Below are 22082 nucleotides of genomic sequence, written 5' to 3' on the forward strand. Positions count from 1 at the left end.
ACCAGTCAACAACAAACACAAAGCCCCGAACACTAAGCCTATACCTTTGGGATTCTAAACTCAGAATTATTATAGGAATAATATACACACACAGCTATCTTGGACAAAGGACCCAGTAGAAGGTCATGACACCCAGTGGGTACTTGGAGTCTGGCTATGGCCAGGATCCTTGATACAAGAAGCAAGAGACCTGCCAAGCAGGAAAGCAGGCAGTCAGGCCCTTCCCAGTGCCTGGCTCAGCCCCAGAGCAAATTCTCTGAGAGACCTATGAAGAGGGACACCGCTACCCAGGGGGAAATGCATCCAGAAATCTGTCAGGGAGCCCTCAAGAGGCCATTTTTGCTCTGCCGAACCCTCATCCCTGAGCTACCACCTAGGTACCGATCCCTGCACCTGGCCTTCCTCCACTCCTCAGGGCAGGTATATGGGTGTCTCCTTTAACTTCCCTGTAAAAACAACCCAGCGACAGGGAGCTGGTTAGAGGACATAGCCTTAGTCTGTAGATCTGTGGCCACCCATTAGGCACAGGCTAGACCCTCTCATGATAAGACAAGCCTTAGATTATGTATCAGAGCCATTTGGATACCTTTAATGGCTGCATTTACCTTTAGGGTACTTAGGGGGCTCCTGGGCACTAACTAAGTCTAGGAGAAGACGTTTGAAAAGATTTTCCAAACAGTCTAGCTTTGACTTCTTTCTTCTTACCCATCCCCCCTCCCTGCTGGAGAGACACATGCAGGGTCTAGCAGCCAATCTCACCCTCCGGGACCCCTTCTTCTCCTCGCTCTTCACTAGGGACCCTCATGGGCCAGGCTAGCCAAACCTTATTGCAAGCAGCCTGGCCAGCCCTGGCAGCCTCAAGGAGAAGGAGGTAGAGAATCAATCCCTCCCACATCAATATTTATTGCTCAAGAGCTGTTGGAAGCAGATCTCTGTGTTCTCAGCCCTTCAATCTTTTCTTAAGAACCTCTCGGCTTCTTGCCTCCCAGAACCCAGTGAGCTGACAGGGTGGTTCCAGTCAGCCAGCCAGACATACGATCAGGACTGGTGTCCCAAGGCTTCATGGCACACTCTAAGCTGACTCCAGGGGCCGCAGCAGCCGGGACTGTACATTCTCAGAACCCGAGGCGGCTGGGTGGTGCTCCAGCAACCTGACCTCTGCGCCTGTGCACACCACAGACGGCGGTGAGCACAGGGAAGTGACTGACCTGTGACCCAGCCCAGCAGACAGTCACCCACTCCTATTGTTCCGTGTCTAAAAATAGGGCCCAACTCAGAGTATCTGTCACCAGCCACACAGTCTCTTGTCCTCCTAAGTGACACTCCTAATTCCAAGGACTCCTCTCCAGATTCTGGGAATTTGAATTATGGCCTGAGCTAGCTAGAACTGAGATTTCAAACTCTCGTTTTCTGCTGAAATGGCCTCCCCTTGACTCTGAGCCAGCATGGCCCTGTCAGCCCAGCATCGTTTCTGGGCAAGTCCTGTCCTGGAGCAGCAGATTCCGTGTCCATCCTCTCGCCTGCCCGTAGGTGCTCCGCTGCCAGCTCCCATTATAGCCTCAGAGTCTCAGTGGCCTCTCTCGAATCCTCCTGGCCTTCTGTCATCTTTATGCACACAGTACCTGGTAAAGCAGCTAGGGAGTCCTTGCTTCTTGTCCCTCGAGGGATGCTTAGGGGTCTTGAAACCAGCAAAGGTCGTGCGATTCTGGCCGCTGCTGGGTGTCCTAACCTGAGCTGTGTGGTCCTGGGGTGAGGTGGTTGGCGAGGCTCAGAAGGACAGATGGACCTGCACGTAGTCAGACTCAAACTCATGTTCTAATGGGAGTTTAATTTTTAAAAAAATGACAAAAAAAAAGAAATGGCCTTTTTCAGGTCCCCTTCCTAGGCCAAACTCTCTTGTTCTAAGAGGGAGGCCCCCCTCCCACACGGCAGTGGACACTCTCAGAAGCAAAGCTTGTGGCCACCACAGAAAGCAGAATTCCTTTCACTGAGCAACATCTGGCAGGATTAGTATGAATTGTCCTTTCGCAATTAGAATGGTTTATTAGCAAGCACCTTAATTTATACATTTGCGGTTTTAACAAGTATCTCACACGCTTGGGAAGGAGAAAACACAACGTGCAAAGCTTCTCAATATATAGTCAAGTCTGTATGTATTAAAATGTTAATGAGATTGAAATTACGTCGTAAACTTTTAAAGCTTGCTTCCACGGCCAGTTATGCATAACTTAGCGGTAGAGTCCCCGCCCTACTTGTGTAAGGTCTGAAAGGGTCAGACCCCAGCATGGGGCAGAGTAAGTTGTGTTTTGTCATTTTTTTCTTTCATTTGACATCAGCTTATTGTCTTTAAGGCCTCATATTTTTGTGAATTCCTGGAAAATTGGGAGTCCTTGGCTTAGAATCGCCTCTCCTGCCCTGTGGTTCACAGTTACTGGTCTCTCTTTCAGCAGTGTGACTTTAGACAAGGCTGTGACTCCCCCCAGCCTGGCCCAGCCTGTTCTATGTGTATTTTAGTCCTATCATGCGCCTGAAGTGGCCAGGTTCATGTTTGCTGTGGAATCCTTTGCCAAGGCTGTGTGCACCCAGCATCCCTCAGCTCACCCCTCTGTTCCTGCCTGTGTATCCAGCTCAAACCCCTCCTCCCTCAGGAATTCTTAGACCCAAGCTCAACAACAACCTCCACCTTCAGCATCTCCCAGCATGGTCAGAATCTCCAGAATTTCTAAGTGGCCAATGCAGGAGTGCACGAGCTCCCGCAAGTCTGTGCTTTCCCTGCAGGAATCCATGGCTTGCTCACTGAGCATGCTCATTTCATCCTACCTCTGGCCCCACATCTCCTGGGTCATGGAAGGGACCCACGATGGTCACTGGGCAGGCCTGTTGGGAGGGGGCACTGGAGCTTGCTCAGGAAGGATGAAGCCTCTGTTAGGAAGCATTATGGTGGGTTCTGTGGCCCGTACGTGGAGGATGCTTACCTTGCTGACTCTGGAGGCTGCACCAGTCAAGACCTTGCGCCTTAAGTGAAGCTCATGTTTCTCCTTGGGCATTTCCCTGGGGAAGAAGAAGTAGGGGATGGCAGCCAGTACCACCAATCCAGCAGAGATGAGGAAGCCCAGCCACCAGGCGCCTACCCATCGGGGGTCTTTGGGGGTCAAGTTGATACCTCCTGGAATAGAAAACCGTGACAGTGTTAACATCACAGCTGGTTGGTTACTACCTCTGAGGACCCTCAACTTCTAAGCCAATGGAGTACTGTAATAACACACACGTCAGTGCCTCAGTTTCTCCCACTGTGGCGTACAGGTATCAACAGCATTAGGAGATGAGGTTTCTACATCATAGAGTTGTTGGGAAAATTACAGAAACTAATATATATATATATAATATTATATATATACACACACACACACATATATAGAGAGAGAGAGCAAGTAAATGTAATTAAAAATTTAAAATCTAAACTGGGCGCTCAGGAAGTGGAAGCAGTACAATCAAAAATCTCAAGGTCACTCTTGACTAAGCATTGACTTTAAAACCAGTCCGGTCTATATGAGATCCTGTCTCAAAATCCATGAAAGACAGACAAGGAAAGCACTTGGAGGGATGTGGGTTTTATAGCCACTTGCTCCTCCTCTCCTGCTTCTTATTCCCATTGCAATTTCCACTATTAGACAACGTGCTGTTACTGAACCGAATGAGGGTGGGATTGCTTTTGTTTTCAGATCTGCACGTTTAAAATAACTGGGACTGTTTAGCAGACATATTTGGTGATATTGAAGATCTGCTTCAAATGACCACAGGCTTGGGGGGAAGGTGGCTAACGAATGTGTTCCTTTAACAAGCCCCGTCCCCATGGTTTTGGTATCTTGCCTGTTTTATTTAGAACATGATGCATAACTGCCCTTAAAACTTATAAAGCAGAAAGGCTGAAGAGGGGCATCTTCTGTTTTCTCTGAAGGGAGGATTGTAAGACTCAGGAGGCTGAGAAAATTACCAGCTCCACAAGCTCCTCTGACGGTTATAAAAGCAGGAAGCAATTTCTGAGCAGGACAAGCCTCTCTGGTGGGACATCTGCAAGTTGTGTGGGGGACTCCAGGGATACAGCTTCTGTGTGTGGTCACCCAAGATGTAGTAGCCTCTCAGGGATGCCCTTGTGTCCTCCACGCTCCTCTAAGTAACTCTAACAAACGCACTGGCGTACCAGGCTCGCCTAAAATGCAGTTGTTTCTTTGGTCTGCCATCATTGCCCTATCTGGGGTGAAAACACGCTTGCTCACTTCTCTCCAGGAAAAGTTACACAACACCCAGGCTCACAGGTACTGTATAAAAATACAAGTCCCTGGTAGCACCAATCAGCAGCTCACACAGCCTGTTCTCCAGGTGCTGGATCCTGAGCCCGTCTCTGGGAAGGGACGAAGGAACACAGCTGGTAATTAGCAAATGGAGTTCCAGAGCCAGGATAGGTGTGGCTTCTCCACTCAATGCTTTCCCTGTTTCTTGTCTGCCTTGGTCCCGTGTCAGACTAGAGAGAGCCTGACTCCTCTTCATGCATGTGCTAGCCTGTGCCTGCAGCAGGCAGGAACCGCCCACCCTTCCAATCCTCCATGAAGAAAGGACCTAGGAGATGGCTCAAAGGCAACATCCACCCTGTGGGTCAAGACGATATTAACGGTGACAGGAAACACACACTCTCTACCAAGTGGAGGTGGCTGGGAAGCCTAAGTCACCCCAAATCCCAGAACCTCTCTCTCAGGCTATCAAGGGGCTGGCTTGTAACAGAGCTCAGGTCTGGTATTGGGGTCCAGTGTTCTAGAAAGGAAGAGATATAGGCAGAATTGTTACTCATGATGGTTGTGCATAACAGCCCAGACCTGTCCTGACTGGAGGAACCCATGCGGAAAAGCTAGAGAATGCTCCCCGCCCCCCAGTCACGTATGTGTTATGGTGGCTTTGTAAGTGAGGAACAGAACTTCCGAGCCGTAGGAGGCAGAAGGGGCACCTGGTACTCACACGCTGGTGTGACAACCGGGCAGCTAAGAAGCCACAGTGACCTGCTCTAATAGAACACCTCACCCCTCTGAACCCCATCCACTGGAACACACAGGGATCCAGGGCCCTGGAACCCCTACACACCTCTTCCTGGCCACCTTCAAACCAAGCTCTAACCAGACTCCTTGGCCCATTCTGACCTCTGGCTGATCTGAGGGTAGTTTCCCAAATGATGCCTCTGGAAGTTTCTCAGAATCTGAGGTAGTCCATTGTCTAAAAGGGGCTTTGAGGTGCCCTAGTCTGTGTCTCAGCTGGGAGAGGCCCAAGAGAACACAGGAGTCATTGAACTCCACTCTCCATTCTCAGTATGGTTTGGCCCTGGCCTTAGGAAGCTTTCCCCCACTAAGACGGTGTTCCCTATAAGCTTAGAGGGTCTGTTTTATTACCTGTCAACAGTATGCCTGTGCCTAGGGGAGGGAGGGTGGTGACAGAGGAGGGTACAGCTCCTCAGAAGATGGCACTCTACAGTTTATCATCTCTGACACTTCACTAGATTCTGGTGACAGTCTTGGGAGACAGGAGGATAGAGATTATCTCAAGAATGAGGAAACAGGCCCAGAGAGTGAAAGGAAAAGGCTTGTCCATGGTCAGTGTTGCTGCTGGGGCTCCCAAATGGGTTCCTGGTTTTGTGCCTCCTGTAAGACCGGCAGTCAGCTACAGTGCATGTGTGCACCCTGGAGAGTACATGTATACCCCCCCAGGCTCACCTTCTGGCATCCGGTCAATGTCCACATAAAGGCGCAGCATGAGGCTGCCCAGCCCATAGGCCATGCCGGGCCCAATTGTGGTCGCTGCAAACAGGATCCCTGCAATACAAGTCTTGGTGAGGATCCTGCGGCCCTGTCTGCCGTCAACATCTCTCTGACTATCACCAGTAGGTCCCCCCATACCTCCGTGGGTCCCTGCCTATCCATAGTGGGTCCCTACCTACACTCAGAGGGTCTCTAACCACCCGCAGTGGGTGTCTCTGCCTGCCTCAAGTGCCTCTTTGCCTGCTCAGTCTTCCAAGAGCGATCCTGACTCCTGGTCACGTGGTTGGGGAGCTCTCTAGGACTTCACCAGAATTTTCTTGGCCCATCTGCATGCTTGGCCTCTCTCACTCCTGCCCCCTTCTCAGAGCTTAAGGGAAGAGACCATCCTTACCAAGGTAGAGAGGTGAGTTGCTGTGGTGAGCAAAGTCATCAATGTAGGAGATACCAAAGGGCTGTATGGGCACACCACCTATGCCGAGCAGGGTCTGCGCTGTGAACATGATCCCCACCATAGTAAGATGCTTGGCTTCTGTGTGGCTGGAACAACTGTCGTTGGAGGGGGTAGAGGCTGGAGCCACAGTTGCGGATAGGCATAGGGAAGCTTCCGTGTCCTGCGATTTATAATCTGAGAGAAGACAATAAGAATACGACCATAGCTAAGATGAGCAATATCAGAGGTAAGGAGCTGTCCTGAGTGCTTGGGTATAAGTCACTCGATCCCCCAAAACTTAAGGGGATCTAGGTCTGTGAGGCAGAAACATGTCAATCATCTGGGCTCCTTAGTTTGACTTCCCATTCCTGGTCTTAATTTATTACAGGTCACCTTTCCAAGTAGGGACATTCAGAAGGGTCAGGAAAGTGGTGGCTCTTGGGTGGAGGGACAGGAGTTACTAAAAAAGGTAGAGTATGAACTGGGTGGAGAAAGACAAATAAAGAAGTTTTCAAGAAAGGCGGAGGGAAGGGATATTCCTAGGAGAGTCCACAGTAGGGCAAACCCGGGGCCTCAAAAGCACACAGTGTTGGAATGAGAAGTTCCGAACAACAAGTCACGGAGTAGGGTCAAGCCAGGGCTACAGGCAGGGCTGGGCAAGAGCAGGAAGCCACCAGACCATGGTGGGCTCTGATGTCCTTGGAATTCACTTTGGGGAGGGAGTTCATTCATTTTGAGTTCAGGACATGGACACAAAGTGCAGGAAAGGACATTTTCTTAATTTAGCACCAGACATTTATTCCTTGACCAATATTTGGTGAGCAAACTTGAGGAGACCCTCATTCTATTATGGTCCCCACTGTGCTGAAGTGGCCCTCCTTCTGTGACAGCAGGGTCAGGGTGTCAAGCTAACCCGGAGAGTCACATCTGGTACTGGGAAGAACCATGTAGCCAAAGTCATTAGTGGCTCTCCCACCGTGCGACCCTTGCCTCTCTAGTCCTCATCCCTTAAGTGAGTCTCCCAGAACTGACGTTCTCTCAACATTAGGAGTTGAAAAGCAGAATAGTTCTGGGTGGTGCCCAGGTGTGGGCCTGGCCTTGCATCTCCCTCTTTGGCCTTGAGGCCCCGAAGCAATAGTGGAAACCTCTGCCCCATGGGGACACTGGTGGGGTAGTGAGCAGTGGCCCTGTCTAGTTCCCAGAGGGCATTGCAGACATCAGTCACCCCTGGGGTTCACATTTGCTATTAGCATCCCTGGGTGTCTCCAGGGTCTTTCAGACAGCCTGGCCTGTTACACAAACATGACTACCGCAGAGAGGATAAACTGTACAAAGGGCTGTGCATGTCAGAGCCGGGAGAGGGTTTGGAGCTTAGAGTCATTGAAACCTTTGAGCTGATTTTGTGAACACTGAGGTTCAGACAAGAAGAGCTCGGAGCTGGCAGGGAGAACACAGTGTGACCTTGCACAGAAAACTATCTGCTAAAGTAGAAGTTCTGGGCAAAGAAACATGAGGAAGTCTTACTTTTTCAGCATCCCGAGATGCCCTGTCGACAACTGTCCTCTCTGCTCTAGAATCCCACTCAGCAATTTTTTAAAATATGAGACAAGAGGTCACAATGTAGCCCGAGCAGCCTGGAACTCACTCTGTGCCCCAGGGTGACCTCAAACTTGTGGCAATCCACCTGCCTCTGGCTTCTGAGGGCTAGGATGACAGGAATGAGCCACCAAGCTTGGTTCTCTGCTTTCTTCATGGTTTTCTGCACTTTTTTCATTTTGGGGGACCCTGTTTGTGCCAAACCCCACACCCCGTAATGTTCACCTTTCCTCCTATGCTGCTTCCTCTTGCCCTTGGTAGTTCCCTCCAGCCACCAGTATTCTTCCCCTACCCAGGGCCCCAAGGGCTCACTCTCCCTGCCTCCTAAGCAGCCAGGTGCTATGCAGAACCGCCCATTCCACCCCCATAATTTCCAGGATATGTCTGCTTTGTGGTCCCACCTCCAGGTCCTAACACTTTCGAGGTGAAACTGGCATGCTGGGTTTTCTGTCTGTTGTTCTCCTCTCCTAGTCTGGAAGCCTCCTGGAGAGAAGTCTGAAGGCCCTGAAGGGTTGAGTACAGAGGGCAGTAGGATAGGCTTGTTACGTGAACTATTAGATGGATAAATTAGAGATGGATGGATGAGTGGATAGATGGATAGATGGAAGAGGAGAGGAAAATGAGTACTCAGGCTGGTTGCTCTGAGGGACATCTTTTTTTCAATTAGATTCTCAACAAAATCCTGTTATCATTTAATTAACTAATTAATTTTACTATATTCATCCACACATTCAAGCATTGTTGTATTCTGAATGCAATTGGCCCCCATAAACTCATTGGCAAAGGCACTATTAAGAGGTATGGCTTTGCTGGAGTGAGAAAGTGTGTCACTGTGGGGGCAGACTTTGAGGTCTCTTATATGCTCAAGTCATGCCCAGGGACTCAGACCACTTCTTGTTGCCTGTGGGTCAAGATGTCGTAACTCTCAGCTCCTTCTCCAGCACCATGTCTGCCTGCGTACCTTCGTGTCCCGCCATGGTTATAATGGACTGAACCTCTGAAACTAAGCCACTCAGTTACAGGCTTTCTTTTAGAAGGGTTGCTGTGGTCATGGTGTCTCTTCACAGCAACAGAAACTCTAACAAAACAAACATTGATTTTTTTTTTCTTCTTTTTGAGACAGGGTCTTGGTCAGATGATGCCTTTAATCTCAGCACTCTGGAGACAGAGGCAGGTGGATCTCTGTGAGTATGAGGTCAGCCAGTGCAAGTTCTAGGACAGCCACGGCTACCTACACACAGAGAAACCCTGTCTAGAAAAAACGAAAAACAAAACAAAACAAAATAAAAAAAACCAACCAAACAAACAAACAAAAACCCAGCCAACCAAACAGAACAAAAACAACAACAAAAATGAGGCAGGATCTTATGAATCTCAGGCTAGCCCTTGGCTCAATATATAGCCAAAGATAGCCCAGGACTCCCAATCTTCCTGTTTCTACCTCCCAAGTGCTAGGGTATTCCACATCTGTCTTGGATGCTTGTGAAAATTAAATGGACAAATACAAAGGAAATGCCTTAAATCATATGTGGCATCCAAGAAACATCATATGATACTGTTATTTTATTCTACAGACTTTTCCTAAGGGGTTTCTGCACAGCAGACCCTGAAGCAGGCTGTATTAAAAGTTTTCTCTTACCTCAAAACCCCACAGAGATGCACGATCAGGTCCTTGCTCAAAGGGGACTAGAACATTTTACCTCTGCCCTGTGGCTACCCTTCCTAATATGAACTGGGATCAGAAAGACTGGGGACGGGGTAGGGAGGGCTATCAGGTACACTAGAGTGATGAATGCAGGCTTGGGGAAAGGATCCCACACTCAGGACTGAAGTCCCCCCATCATCACTTGCCTAGTCTCTTACCAGAGTTGTCATAGTGGTATGGTTCAGAGAGGAAGTGCGGGAGTGCCATGAGCAGGCCTGCCAGGGCCACCAGGATAGCCCCACAGCCAATCATCCGGGGCCTGTGAACTCGGCTGCCAAAGTAACTCACGAACAAGATCAAGGATACGCTCCCTACCTGCAAAGGGATGGAATAACAATTAAAGTGTGGCAAAGTTCATCCTTCCTGTGGCTACCTCCGGTGTCCCCATCTGTGCATTGGACTGGCTAGTTTGAAAACGAACCCTCTGGGTATGTGTGGGATGGAGTTTCTGAGCCAGGCATGATGGCTGATGCCTGCCGTCCCAGTAGAGAGCAAGTGAGGCGGTAAGATGGTTTGGAGTTCAAGGCCAGCCTGGGCTATGAAGTGAGACCCCATCTCAATAACAAACACAATGCAAAACTGATGATAACACGCAGATTTTGAGTCTTCCTAGGAAAGGGAAGGGTCTCATTGCCTCTTTAGAGGAGAAAAATGAGGACAAAGCTGGCTGATTGAGTTCACCTTGGAGGAGAGCAAGCAGTTGAGGGAAAAGATTTGGAGCCTCAGGGGCCTCAAGAATGAGAGGGGGAAAAATAAAAAAATAAAAAAATAAATCTGAAACCAGGAGGTCGAGGCTTGGAATTTCAACTCTTAGCCTCATCATCCCAGGGATCTAGGAGTTGGGTGGTGGAGCTCCAGGGTCCTGAAAGGGAATGAGCCGCATCAACAGGGGCTGTTGAGTACCAACTGTGGGGTAAAGGGACAATTCCCGTTTACCAAATGGATGGACTTTCCCTTCCCACACTTGAGATCTCAGAGTAACATCATGCTGAGATCCATGGGGGATGGGATGGCTGTGCAGCTGGTGGGCCAGGCCTTGGGGCTAGAGGAATGTGGCTTATTCTCCAGGGAAGAGAATTTCACTGACTGGGACTGAGGAGAACAGACTTTTCTTCCCAGAGAGTGACAGCATCTGGGAGGGATGGCTGAGGCCCAGCAGAATCGATTTCCACTGAATTCACATGGAGCAGCTAAGCCTCTCCCTGCCTGGCTGAGGGCCACAGGCAGGGGCCTGTGGATCCAGGGCATCCTGGGGCCAGACCTTCCCTGCAGGGCTACCCCTCCCTTTTGTCACCCCAAGGTTAGTCAGAGGGTGTCTTGGAGGTAACTCAAGCCTCTCTCTGGGACAGTCAAAATGGCTTTCTGTGATTTCTTCCTGGGATAGCCAATAGCTACAGGACCCATGATACAAAGGATCCACATGGAGGGTGGGTGTCTCCCCAACACTGGCAAGCTAGCAAATATCTCATGTCCCCTAGCAAAAAGCTCCTAAGGACATGATGGCTGGGTCCAGGGCAGGAGGAGGCTTTTCTGGGCTTCAACCTGGGCCAGCATGCTGTGAGAGGAGAGCTATGAAAATCTGGGGGAGTAGACAGTATTGGGGGTTTCATGAGGGGAGGAAATGTCTATGGGTGTAAGAAAGGAGGCTAGCAGAGGTGGGAGTAGAGGGCTTCCTCAGCCTTCACTCCTGAGAGGGGGACAACAGTACCTCGTTGAAGGCAGCTAGCAGCCCTGAGGTCTGACTGGACAGTCCAAAGCGCTTTTCCACGGTGGAGATGGAACTTTTGAGGTAACCAGAGATCATGAGCTGTGCCAGCTGCAGTATACTGTGACACAGGACAAAGAACTGTGGAAGCAATGATGGTGGCAGGTGGATGGACACCATCAGAAGTCAGGGAAATAGAGACAGAGTTTGGGTCAGAGGGAGTGTGAAGTTGGGTAAACAAAGTCAGGAGGGGCAGATATAAGGGAGGAGGAAAAAAGAGGGAGGGAAGTGAAGTGGCAAGAAAGAAAGGGAAGGAGGGAGGGAGATGGGAGAGAGAGAGAGAGAGAGAGAGAGAGAGAGAGAGAGAGAGAGTCAATTGGAGTAACCCATGGAGCCTAATTCAGGCTGACAAGTTAAGGTAGGACTTAGGAACATGGGAGCTACCAGAGACACCCTTAACTAAAAATAGACACATCAGAGCCCTTCTGACCCTCTGATCTCCATGGGCATTGGGCTGGACCTTCCTCCCGGCTCAACACAACACCCTCTTCCCCAGAAGGTTCTCCTAGATCTCCCAGCTCCATCTCCACCCCATTCCCACCCCTTTCTCACAGGGCTGCAGTGGAAACACTCCTTCTTCTGACTTTCCCAAGCTTTCCCACCCCACCTCACCCCAAACAACCCAGCCTGCCCAGAAAAAGCTGGCAGAATTCCTAGAGGAAGAAAACTTTGCTTCAAAGAACCAAAATCTAAGAGCATTTAGGCTAGAGCTTAAGGCATTGCTCAAAACTTTGGAGACTCTTCATTAGGGCAAGGGCTCCACCTCCTAGGATTATGGAGGAACTCAGATCTTCAGGGTGGGGCTCAGCCACAGAACACTGGCCTAGCAAGGGCACGGTTTAGATTTTCATCCTTGTCATTAAAACAACAACAGAAAAGATCAAGTATGTGGCACTCTGCACAGGATCTGACACCTACTGGGTGAGTCTTTAAGTTCTTGTGGAGCCAGAACTCCAGTGTTCACACAAGTTTAGGACTGCAGAGCATGTCTCCAAGCGAACAAGAAGCAAGGGTATCATCCTCCATCATCTACAGACTAACACGGATCAGCTGCTGCAAGGAGAACCTGCTCGTCTTCATTGTGCCCAGAACCAATCTAAGAGCTTCCCTGAATCAGCCCAAAAACCCATCCTCCAGGCAGGGAAGTGAGAAGAAAGGCGGTTGGTGCTAACTGCTGGACCTGGTGGCCCCTTCCCTGCTTTGTCCGACAGTGCGCACCTTGATACTATGGAAGAGTCGTGGAGGCTGTGCATCCTGAAGTGCGTCCTGAGACTCCATGCTGACTTTGCTTTCGTGCATGTCTTCTGTGCCCATCGCGGTCTTGTTGTCTCTGTCTGGCATATGGGGCCCCTCACCTGTGGGCCCAATGGGACATCCAAGCAGCTGATGAGATAAAAATCCCACATAATAGCCCTTGACCCAGGTAGACATCAGGAGCAAACTGTTTCTGGAAAACATGACCTTGGCGGTTGTGAGGGTCTGACCGTTGGTCTCAACAGCCTTTCTGATTCTGAGACCCCTGGGAGGAACTTTCTTGAGAGGCCATGGGTCCCATGTGTTCCCCTTTACTCCATTCAGGCACACATCTCCTAAAGAGAAGCCGACTCCTTTCCCCACAGCAAGCTAGGGAGCAACCACTCTCACATTAAGTATGAACTGTGTAGTCTTTCAGTAGGCTTTAGAACAGGGGTGTGGTCAAGGTTGGGTCCAGAGCCAAGGGACAAAAGCTTTTCCTTTATAAGACAGAGACCCCTTGTTGTCATAGGACACCATCACAGATGTATCCACAGAGCCAAACAGTCAAGACTGCAAGTTACACATCAAAGCACACAACTATTCAGAATGTGTGTTATGGAACCTTCTCCTGGACAAACAGACCAGAGGCAGAGTTGTATGGGACCCCCTGATCTCATTGCCATGATGGCCTTCTCACACAGTAACTATGGAAACACGTCCGTTACTCTCTCCTGCTTCTGGATCTCAGTGGAAACCCCACAAGACCCGCATCCTTTCACCTGGAGACCAGAGCTTCCCCACACCCCCCTCCATTTCCTGTGGATGGCCTCCTCCATTGTTCCATGTCCTGCACACCCCCCTCCCCCTGCCCAGGATAAAGTTTCCTTCCATTTCACATGGTCTGCTGGAGACCGGAGAATACTTCTTACTCCATGGAGTTCATTTCCATCCCTAGAAGAAAACTCAAAAAGGGCTCTTGAGACCCTAAACCTCCACAGGCCAAGGTTTTGTGCTCCTCACACAAGGTATCTTGGAGCCAGTGGACTGTTTTTAAAGTGGACGTGTAGGTATATGTGCATATGTCCACAGAGGTCAGAGACATGGGACTCCCTGGAGCTAGAGTTCCAAACATTTGTGAGCTTCCTGATGTTGGTGTTTGGAATGGAACTGAAGTCTTCTACAAGACCAGTGCACTTTCTTAACCACTAAGCTATCCTCCCAGCCCTGAGAACACAGCCCATGCCATGGTTAATTGTGATTGTTAACTTAATGGGATTTATAATCATCCAGGAGACACATCTTTGGGCATGTCTGTGAGAGATTTAACTGAGGAGGATTCACTTGGAGTGAGGCGGCCCATCCTGTGGGCTGTGGTTTCTGACTGAATACAACAGAGGGAAGTACCAGCGGACCAGCATTCATCCTTCTCCTGGCTGTAGAACAATGTAACCTTACCTGTCTTGCTCCCACTGAATACAACAGAGTGAGGTATGTACCAGCAGACAAACATTCATTTGTCTCCTGGTTGTAGATACAATGTAACCTGACCTGTCTCATTCCCACTGAATACAACAGAGAGAAGTACTGGAGGACCAGCATACATCGCCTCCTGTCTGTAGATACAATGTAACTGACCTGTCTAGCTCCCACTGAATACAACAGAGTGAGGGAAGAACCAGCTGACTAGTATCCATCAGTCTCCTGGCTGTAGATACAATGTAATCTGACGGGTCTCTCTCCTGCAGCTGAGCCTTCTGTAGCCATACACTGCACCCTCACACTATGAATCCAAACCAACCTTTCCTTAAGTTGTTCTACAACCAGGTATTTGTGATTCCAACTAGCAAATGACTGATACGATATATACAATTTACATATCACAAAACTCTGGCTCGCAACCCATGGATTTTAGTTCGTTTATGAAATTGTACAGCAGCCACCACCGTACAGTCCCCAAACTCTTCCTTGCTGCAGCAGAAAGCCCAGCATCATCTAGCAGTCACTTCCCATCCCTTCTTACCAGAGTTCCAGAAACCCTAATCTACTGCCTGCTTGTGGGTTTCCTATTCTGGACATTTCACATAGAAGAAAGAATCTAATACGTGGTTACCTGTAACTAGTTTTTAAAATCCCATATTTCCAAGGGTGCTCAACACTGTAGCATCTGTCAGTGCTTCCTTTCTTTCTGTGGATGAATAGCTCTCCTCTGTATAGGTAGACTGCATTTTGTTCATATACTCATCAACTAATAAACTTGGGTGACTTGGGGTATTATGAACTGTCATTCCAGTGTTTTATGTGGCATGCATCTTCAGTCTCCTTGGGTATACATCTGTGGGTGAAATTGCTGGGTCCTGTGACAGTTCTATGTTTGACTATTTGAGGAAGAAGCCACTGAATTGTTTGCTATAGCCCTTCCAGTCTGAGTCCCAGTCCTGTTGTCTAGTTGGCCTGGTCCCAGCACATGCTGGCGCTGCTGCGGGGTAACTTGGCTAGGTTTGAGTTGGCCCAAATGAAGAAAAGCACTGTATTCCCCCTCCCCCCCACCTTCAGACCTGTTCAAGGGGCATGGGGTCACGTTCCACTCTACAAGCCCACTAGCCACGCTCCAGCCTTGCTTCGTTCTGGTCTGTCTTTTCAGTGATGGCCACCCAGGCAGATGTGATGGGATGTGTATGGTTTGATGATGACGCAGGCATCTTTTTATGTTCATAGTTGCCCTTTTTATAACTCTCCGGAGAAATGCCTAGACGGTACTGGAAGAATTTGAGGAAATGGAAGGGAGCAGTTCCTTTGGGGCACAAACATCCAGAGGAAACAAAGGAAAGCAACACTTAGCAGGGGGAGGTGGTGGGGTACCATTGAGGAAGGGAAAGAGGAGGAGACTGTAGAGGTCACCTAAAGAAGAGGGTGTATAGGCCTGCAGATGTCCACAGAGTCACTGAGGGGACTGAACCTCAGCTCCTGCCAGCAGCAGAGGTCTGTCACACGCTGACATCTAGGGCTTTACGTGTATCCACAGCACCCGAATGCTCTCCAGAGCTCCGTGTCCTATGAACTGTATGTCTCTTCTGAGGACTTCCAGCAGCTCAGTCCAGATGATGAACCCATGCATCTGCCATGCTTCTTGAACAGGTCTGAACAGGGGGAGGAAGCCCTGTGCCCTTCTCTGTCTCGGTCCACTCTAACCTAGCCAGGTCACCTTGGCTGCAGTGCCAGCACTCCTCAAAGCCTGGTTAGCCAGACAGCAGGCCCGAGCTGAGGTTGGAAGGTCTGACATCGTTGACATGATGCCCCGGCTCAGAAAGAAATGCAAGGAATAGATGAGGGGGAGCATGCATCCTCCGGTCCAAGACCAGACCTGGACTCCCAGTCTGGGCTCCTGAGACACTGGGGACGATCCTCCTTATATGCCAGTCACATCCCGCTTCTCTCTGCCCTGTCATTTGCTCCTTCCTAGAGTGCTGTACCCCTGCCTTGGGTAAGTAAGCAAGCTCCTACTTGTAACCTCACTCAGGGTCTTCCAGAAGCTTCCACGTCAGCCTCCTCCCGCCAAAGCCAAAGCTCAAGGTCTCCCTGGTTTGTTTTATCCGTTAGTGAAATGACAGTTTCTGGTGCCCAAAGTCCAAAGCTCTCCTCTCTGGGTTGGGGAGGAAGTCAGCAATATGCTTTCAGCTCTGAGAGCGGTCATCTACCAGAACATTTGCCAGTCAGAACGCCTGCTTCCCGGGAGCTGGTCAGTGCAAGCCTCTGGTGCAAGGCTGCTCCTCAGGATCAGGAGATGGCGGCCCTCAATCTAGCTGCAGCCAAATGGCAAGGGGCAATACTTTGGGGTCTAGCCTTCTCCTTCCCTCTCTGCTCATTCTTTCCCAGGAAGACCCAGGCCCAATGCATTGTACTTTCCTCAAGGAAAACAGAACTGAGTACAGGCTTTCTCGAGCTTGAGTTGGACTCCCAACTCCCAGCAAGCCTCCAAGGTGACCCAGAACATGTTTCTTGATCTTTCTGCGTTCCAGTTTTCCTCTGCTTCTAGCTTTGGATGACAGCATCTACAGACAGGACCCAAGACATGCTGCTCCCAAATATGGCATGCGGACAATGCAGAAAACAGCAGAAGTCAGCTGTCCCTCCCCATTCTCCCTTGCTGCAGGTCAGCGACCTTGGCAAGTACTAGCTGACCTTCTCCCCTCCCCTCCCATTTGAAACATTTCAAAACAGGCTTGGCGACACCCCCTGAAGTTTATTACCACAGGCCATACCCCATTTGTCCAGTTGTGCCTCTACAACCAGGAATTTCATCAGACCTAGCATAAACACACACTTATCCATTTCTTCACGTCTTCTACAGAAGACTCCCATATCTTATGAACTTTAGACTAAATAATTCTGTGTGCTTCTTATCTTCCTCATCTTTTGTCAGAGAACCTCAGGCACACAGCCAGGATCTGGGAAGGAAAGAAAAATCTCCCCTCTACTGCCTCAGGTCCACGAGGCAGGCCTCTATCAGGACTGACCTTCTGATGGACTCTCACTAGCAACCATTTTCCACTAATTCCAGATAAATCTTCCAAAATGCTCTAGACAATACACCTCAGCTGGAGCTGCCTCCTCTCCCAAGTTCTCTTCTTCGTTCTAGCAGACCCGTTGTCCACCTCTAGACTGACTCTCTTTCATCTAGTTAACCCTCTTTCATCTAGTTAACCACAAAATCCAGATAACCACACTCTTCTCACCGAGTACACTCAACGGCCCTAGGTTTGGAGTGTAAGCTACATGCAGGGCAGGGACAGCAGCCCCTCCTATCTGTCTCCTTGCACATCAAACCTCACACTAGAACCTCTAGACTCTGCCTGTCCCTGGTGACACAGCACTGATCTGTGGTCTTCATAGGCAGCTTTTTATCTTCCTAGTTTTTCCATTCATGCAAATGGTTAAACTGTTCAGTGTGGGATTCTGTTAATCTGATCCATTCTTCAAGGGGAGCTATCAACATCCCTCCATATTATCCCCCATCCCAGTCCCCCCTTTCTTCTTCCCTCCTCCCCTTCTCCCTCTCTTCCTTCCTTCCCTCTTGTTTCCTTCTATTTTCTCTCTCCTTCCCCTCTCTTCTCCTCCCCTCTCCTTCCCTTCCCTTTTCTTTTCTTTTCTATCTATCAACAGGGTCTCACTATGTAGTCCAAGACAACCTCAAATTCATAAGCCTCCTGCTTCAGCCCGTGGAGTGCTGGAATTACCTGCATGCATGGTCTGTCACATCTAGCTTCTTCAGAGTCTTTGACCCCTCTGGCCCCAAGTCCACAACTTTCTTTAGTTTCCACCAATCCTGAACTGCCACGTTATGACTCTTATCTCAGCCTTCCCAGGTCTCTGACCACCCTTCCCCCACTACACTAAAAGGTTTCAAATAAATATGTTCTAGGTTTTCAGCCCAGCTGGGACATAGACAAAGTACAGAGCAGCACTGCACGGCTTAGCTGCGGCTTGCAATAAGCTTTACCTCATTGGGAAGTCACGTTGGTCACGTTTGGGGTTGACACGATCTGTGGTGTGTGATCTGTACTCAATAAATGGCTCTCTTCCCTGTCAGGGGATCCATCCTGCTATCAGCTGTCTGTCTTGCCACAAAGCACCACCGGCTTTTTACTGATCCCTGCTTCCATGAAGCACATATAGAACCAGAGAGCTGGGCTGAAGCTCACTGCTGTGGGCAGTGGTAAGGCTTCATTAGGACAGTGCTCTCTAGACGCTTGCATCTTTCTCCCTCCCTCCCTCCCTCCCTCCCTCCCTTCCTCCCTCCCTCCCTCTCTCTTTCTTCCCTCCCCCTTTCCCTTTCTCTCTCTCTCTCTCCCTCTCTCTCTTCTTTATTTTGTGACAGTCTGTCACTGTATAGACCTGACTGGCCTCACTATGTAGACCAGACTAGTCACAAGCTCATAGAGATTTACTGCCCCTGCTTCCTGAGTGCTGGGATTAAAGACATGTATCACTATGCCTAGCTAGTGTGTGCCATCTTGATCTCAGGGGAACAGGGGCTACCGCAGAATGACCATCACCAGATGCAAGACTACGTTGGGCATGTGTGTATCCTCACACTCTCAGAGCATGCTACCAGGGGTTGGGACGCCTGGGAGCAAACAGGCTTGGAGAAGCAGCAGCATCCAGCATCCTAGAACCGGTGAATGGTGATTTGGATGTGAGCCCAGATCTGTCTGACTCCTGGGCTCCTGATGTCAGCCATCAACTCTGCCCTGATGACCTTGGAACAAATACAATGACAGTCCCTGGGTGGTCACTTCTTATTCTGGCCCAGCCTCCCGTCTGTGAGTTGTCAAAGGTAGCTGTATTGCCATCTGTCACCCTAACAGTCCATTCTGCAGCTTGTTGGTCAGTTCACTGGTCAGTCAAGATATTCTTTCTGTGGCCTGAAAAGGCTAAGAAAGGAAAAGTTGGGAGAAAGTCGAGAGAACCCAATCCAGGGATCGACAACCAGGCTTGGGTTGGAACCTTCTGGAGAACTACAGCGCCAGTTGCCAAGAAATGCCAAGGCAAAATCTGAGAGCGCCAAGGCATGATACTCTCTATAGCATGTTCTAGGACCATGGGGATCTGGGTACTTCGCGGTTGGCAGTCAGTAAGATAAGAACAATGAGGGCTGGAGAGATGGCTCAGAGGTTAAGAACACCGATTGTTCTTCCAGAGGACCTGAGTTCAATTCCCGGCAACCACATGGTGGCTCACAACCATCTGTAAAGAAATCTGGTACCCTCTTCTGGCCTGTAGGCACTCATGCAGACAGAATGGTGTAAACAAAATAAATAAATAAATAAATCTTAAAAAAAAAAAAGATAAGAACAATGAGCTTCGTTTCCAGCCTGCCCCCTGGGTGACTGCTTGGGATAAGGTGCTTGGTCAACTTCAAAATGACTCACTGAAGCCAGGTTTGACAGACTTGGCCCCAAACTCAACAGTTTGTTTTCAAGTCTGGCCACCAGGCCCTAGAACAGCTTGTTTTTCTGGAAAGCTCTGCTTACTCCCTCCCTCCTGACCCGGGAAGATGAACCACTGGAATGGAAGCGTCCTCACCCACCCCAGCTCCTTGTCCCTCCCCACTATCCAGTCTCCACAATGCCTCTGCCTCAAACTCCTGCACTCTTCAGCCGTATTCCAGGGTTTATTTGTGCCCCCCCCCTTTAACTTTGGTGTGCAAGAAGAAACACCACACCCATCCCTTATCCTCTCCACACACACTGTGCCACCCACACATACACAATGCCAGGTCATCAAAGGGACCTACACAACACACAGACAATAAAGCAGGGGTTTTGGCTGGGAATCCCTGGCCCAAGGCCTCCTCTCAGCCTTGTCCCTTGAGGCGGATGGCATCCTCTGGACTTGTCCTGCCTGGAGGCTTCTTTAGGCCCAGGGGACTTGTTTTGAAGCTAGCAAATGCTGGCTTGCTGAATGTTTTTAAATTCATTGCCAGCATTAAAAGAAAAAAATCAGGAAATTTCTCCTCAAACTGCAGATTTTTGTTATTTTCCTGAAAGATCAGCTGATCTGTCATGCAGAGCCTCTTTGAGGACTCGGAGGTCCATGGTTCTGTGCCTGCTCAGAGAAGCTGGCCCTACTGAAGCCTTGGTGGGGGTGGCCGTGTACCATCTTCTGGGCCCCTTTCCCCCTGCCTGTGGCTTCGCTGTCTTCCCTCTTCAGCCACACTGGGCTTGGGAGCTACCTGGACATGGTTCCTGGGTTAGGTAAACCACTTTGGAGGTGGAGAAACAGGCCAAAGGAGCCCAGAACTTATCAGATTCACCGTGGCAGGCACAGAGGGGGAACTCTGCTGATTCTAGAAGTGAGAGTAAAGATTTGGGAGAGGCGCTTGCCTTTCCACCCCCAGAATCCACATGTTGGGAGGAGAAAACAGACTCTTGCAAATTGTCCTCCGACCTTCACGAGTGTACCGTCAAGTGTGCTGTGGTATGTGTGCACACACACACATACTATATCTAGCTCCCAGGACTAAGGGCACAGTATCTGAGCCTGGGAAGGGTGGTTGAGTCATCCTGGTCCCAAGTTCAAGGCCCTCAAGAGCCTCAGGCTTCATCTACCCATTCCTATAGAATGTGATCCTCTAGCCCCAATAGACTCTTGCCATTCCCTGAATTAATCAGATGTTGGCCCCGGCCTTTATATATGCCATACCCTTGACTGACGGGCTTCCCCCCGAGCCTATCGCATCTCATCTCTCAACCCCACCTAGCTGCAGAGCAAGCTTGCTGAGTTGAGCTTACCCGAATGAGACAGCTGACAAGACTGGAACCTGGGCTAGAGGTGGGGGAAGCCACGGTGACACGGGGTGACTGTGGGGCCTGAAGCCTCCAGTTCCAGTGTGGCCCAGCCCAGCACTGTGAAGGAGAAAGTCAAAGACAGAAAACAGGGAGGGAGTCTCCAGACAGTAATTGGGTTTGGTTGTCATTTTTGGGAAATTCCTTCTGGAAGGACCCTTGGGTGGCCTGTCAGCATGGAAAGGATCTTGTCAGGACTGGGGTAGGGTGGGGAGGAGGGGCAAGCATTCTGGTGGTTTCCGAGTTGGGTCAGGGACCCTGTGCTGGGACTTTCTGTTCCCAGTTCTGGGCCCTGACTAGCCCATCTAAACCCATGATGACCTTTAGACACTAGGAGAGCTTGGGGAGGGGGGTTCTGAATGCACGGGGAAGCAGGGCAGTGTCCTTAGATCTAAACAAGAAGCCATTGGCCCTGGGCCATGCTTCCTCTCCCTTCACACGGAGCCCATCAGCCTCTCTTAGCGCTTGAGCTGACCTCCCAAGTGATCCACTCAATCATTCTTGCATCACAGCTGAGTCTGAGCGCCTGGGACAGGCTCAGCTGCTACACAGCACCAGGCAGAGCCTTGGGAGCCTTCGGCGTGTTTCTGAAGAAGACAAAGGAAAGCCCCTGAGAGCTGAGACTCCAGAGGGCTCACGGGTGTCACTGGCTCTACCTCTGACCCCATGTGTGACCTGAGGCAGGTCACTGGCTCCTCCCAGCCTTGCTTTCCTCATTTGTCTGACTTGGACTCACAAAACTGAGACACACGTAGGGCTGTGGTGAGCATCCCCAGGTCACAGATAGCTGAAGGAAGGCCACTTGTCTCCTCACCTCCTCTCTCACTCCGGGGGCCTCGAAGCTAGTGTCTATGACAATTCTCGTATGAGTCCTTGTGTCAGAGCTCTTGTCAGCTTCGGCTTAATTTTCTGAGATACCTCCCAGTGTCCTCTTTCCTTATGGTGGCTCACTGAGCTCACAAACATGCCGAGTCCATTTTCCCTTCTAGAACGGGCTCTTCAAGCCTTGCTAGTACTCCCTTTGCCCCGAATCCCACGCTCCACCCACTCTGAGAGTGGATTACTCTTCCCAGGCTGCTGACCGACTGTTTGTGCCTATTTCAAACTCTCACTTCTTTTCTTCTTCTTTTCAGTATTATTTTTGACCTTTTTTTTTGTAACGGGATTACAAATAAAAGCATCAGTTAGATTAAAACGGTCACTC

General features: G+C 49.9%; 1 protein-coding gene across 4 annotated transcripts in view; it reads right to left on the reverse strand.

Annotated features, from left to right (window-relative positions):
• The window catches only part of LOC121459098 (solute carrier organic anion transporter family member 2B1), a 41528-nt gene that overhangs the window by 16292 nt on the left and 3154 nt on the right, over positions 1-22082 (reverse strand). For 3 of the 4 annotated variants that reach the window (XM_041668616.1, XM_041668618.1, XM_041668617.1), the window contains exons 2-7: positions 12516-12652; positions 11241-11378; positions 9691-9847; positions 6193-6426; positions 5757-5855; positions 2976-3166 (exon numbers count right to left, since the gene is read on the reverse strand). In XM_041668616.1, coding sequence (XP_041524550.1) covers positions 2976-3166; positions 5757-5855; positions 6193-6426; positions 9691-9847; positions 11241-11378; positions 12516-12652 — 956 coding nt within the window. The remainder of the gene's footprint in view (positions 1-2975; positions 3167-5756; positions 5856-6192; positions 6427-9690; positions 9848-11240; positions 11379-12515; positions 12653-22082) is intronic. The other variant, XM_041668619.1, reaches the window with a different exon arrangement.

The sequence above is a fragment of the Microtus oregoni genome, unplaced genomic scaffold (genome assembly GCF_018167655.1).
Source record: "Microtus oregoni isolate MIOR12 unplaced genomic scaffold, Mior012 000018F_ref0000195, whole genome shotgun sequence".
Taxonomy (NCBI): domain Eukaryota; kingdom Metazoa; phylum Chordata; class Mammalia; order Rodentia; family Cricetidae; genus Microtus; species Microtus oregoni.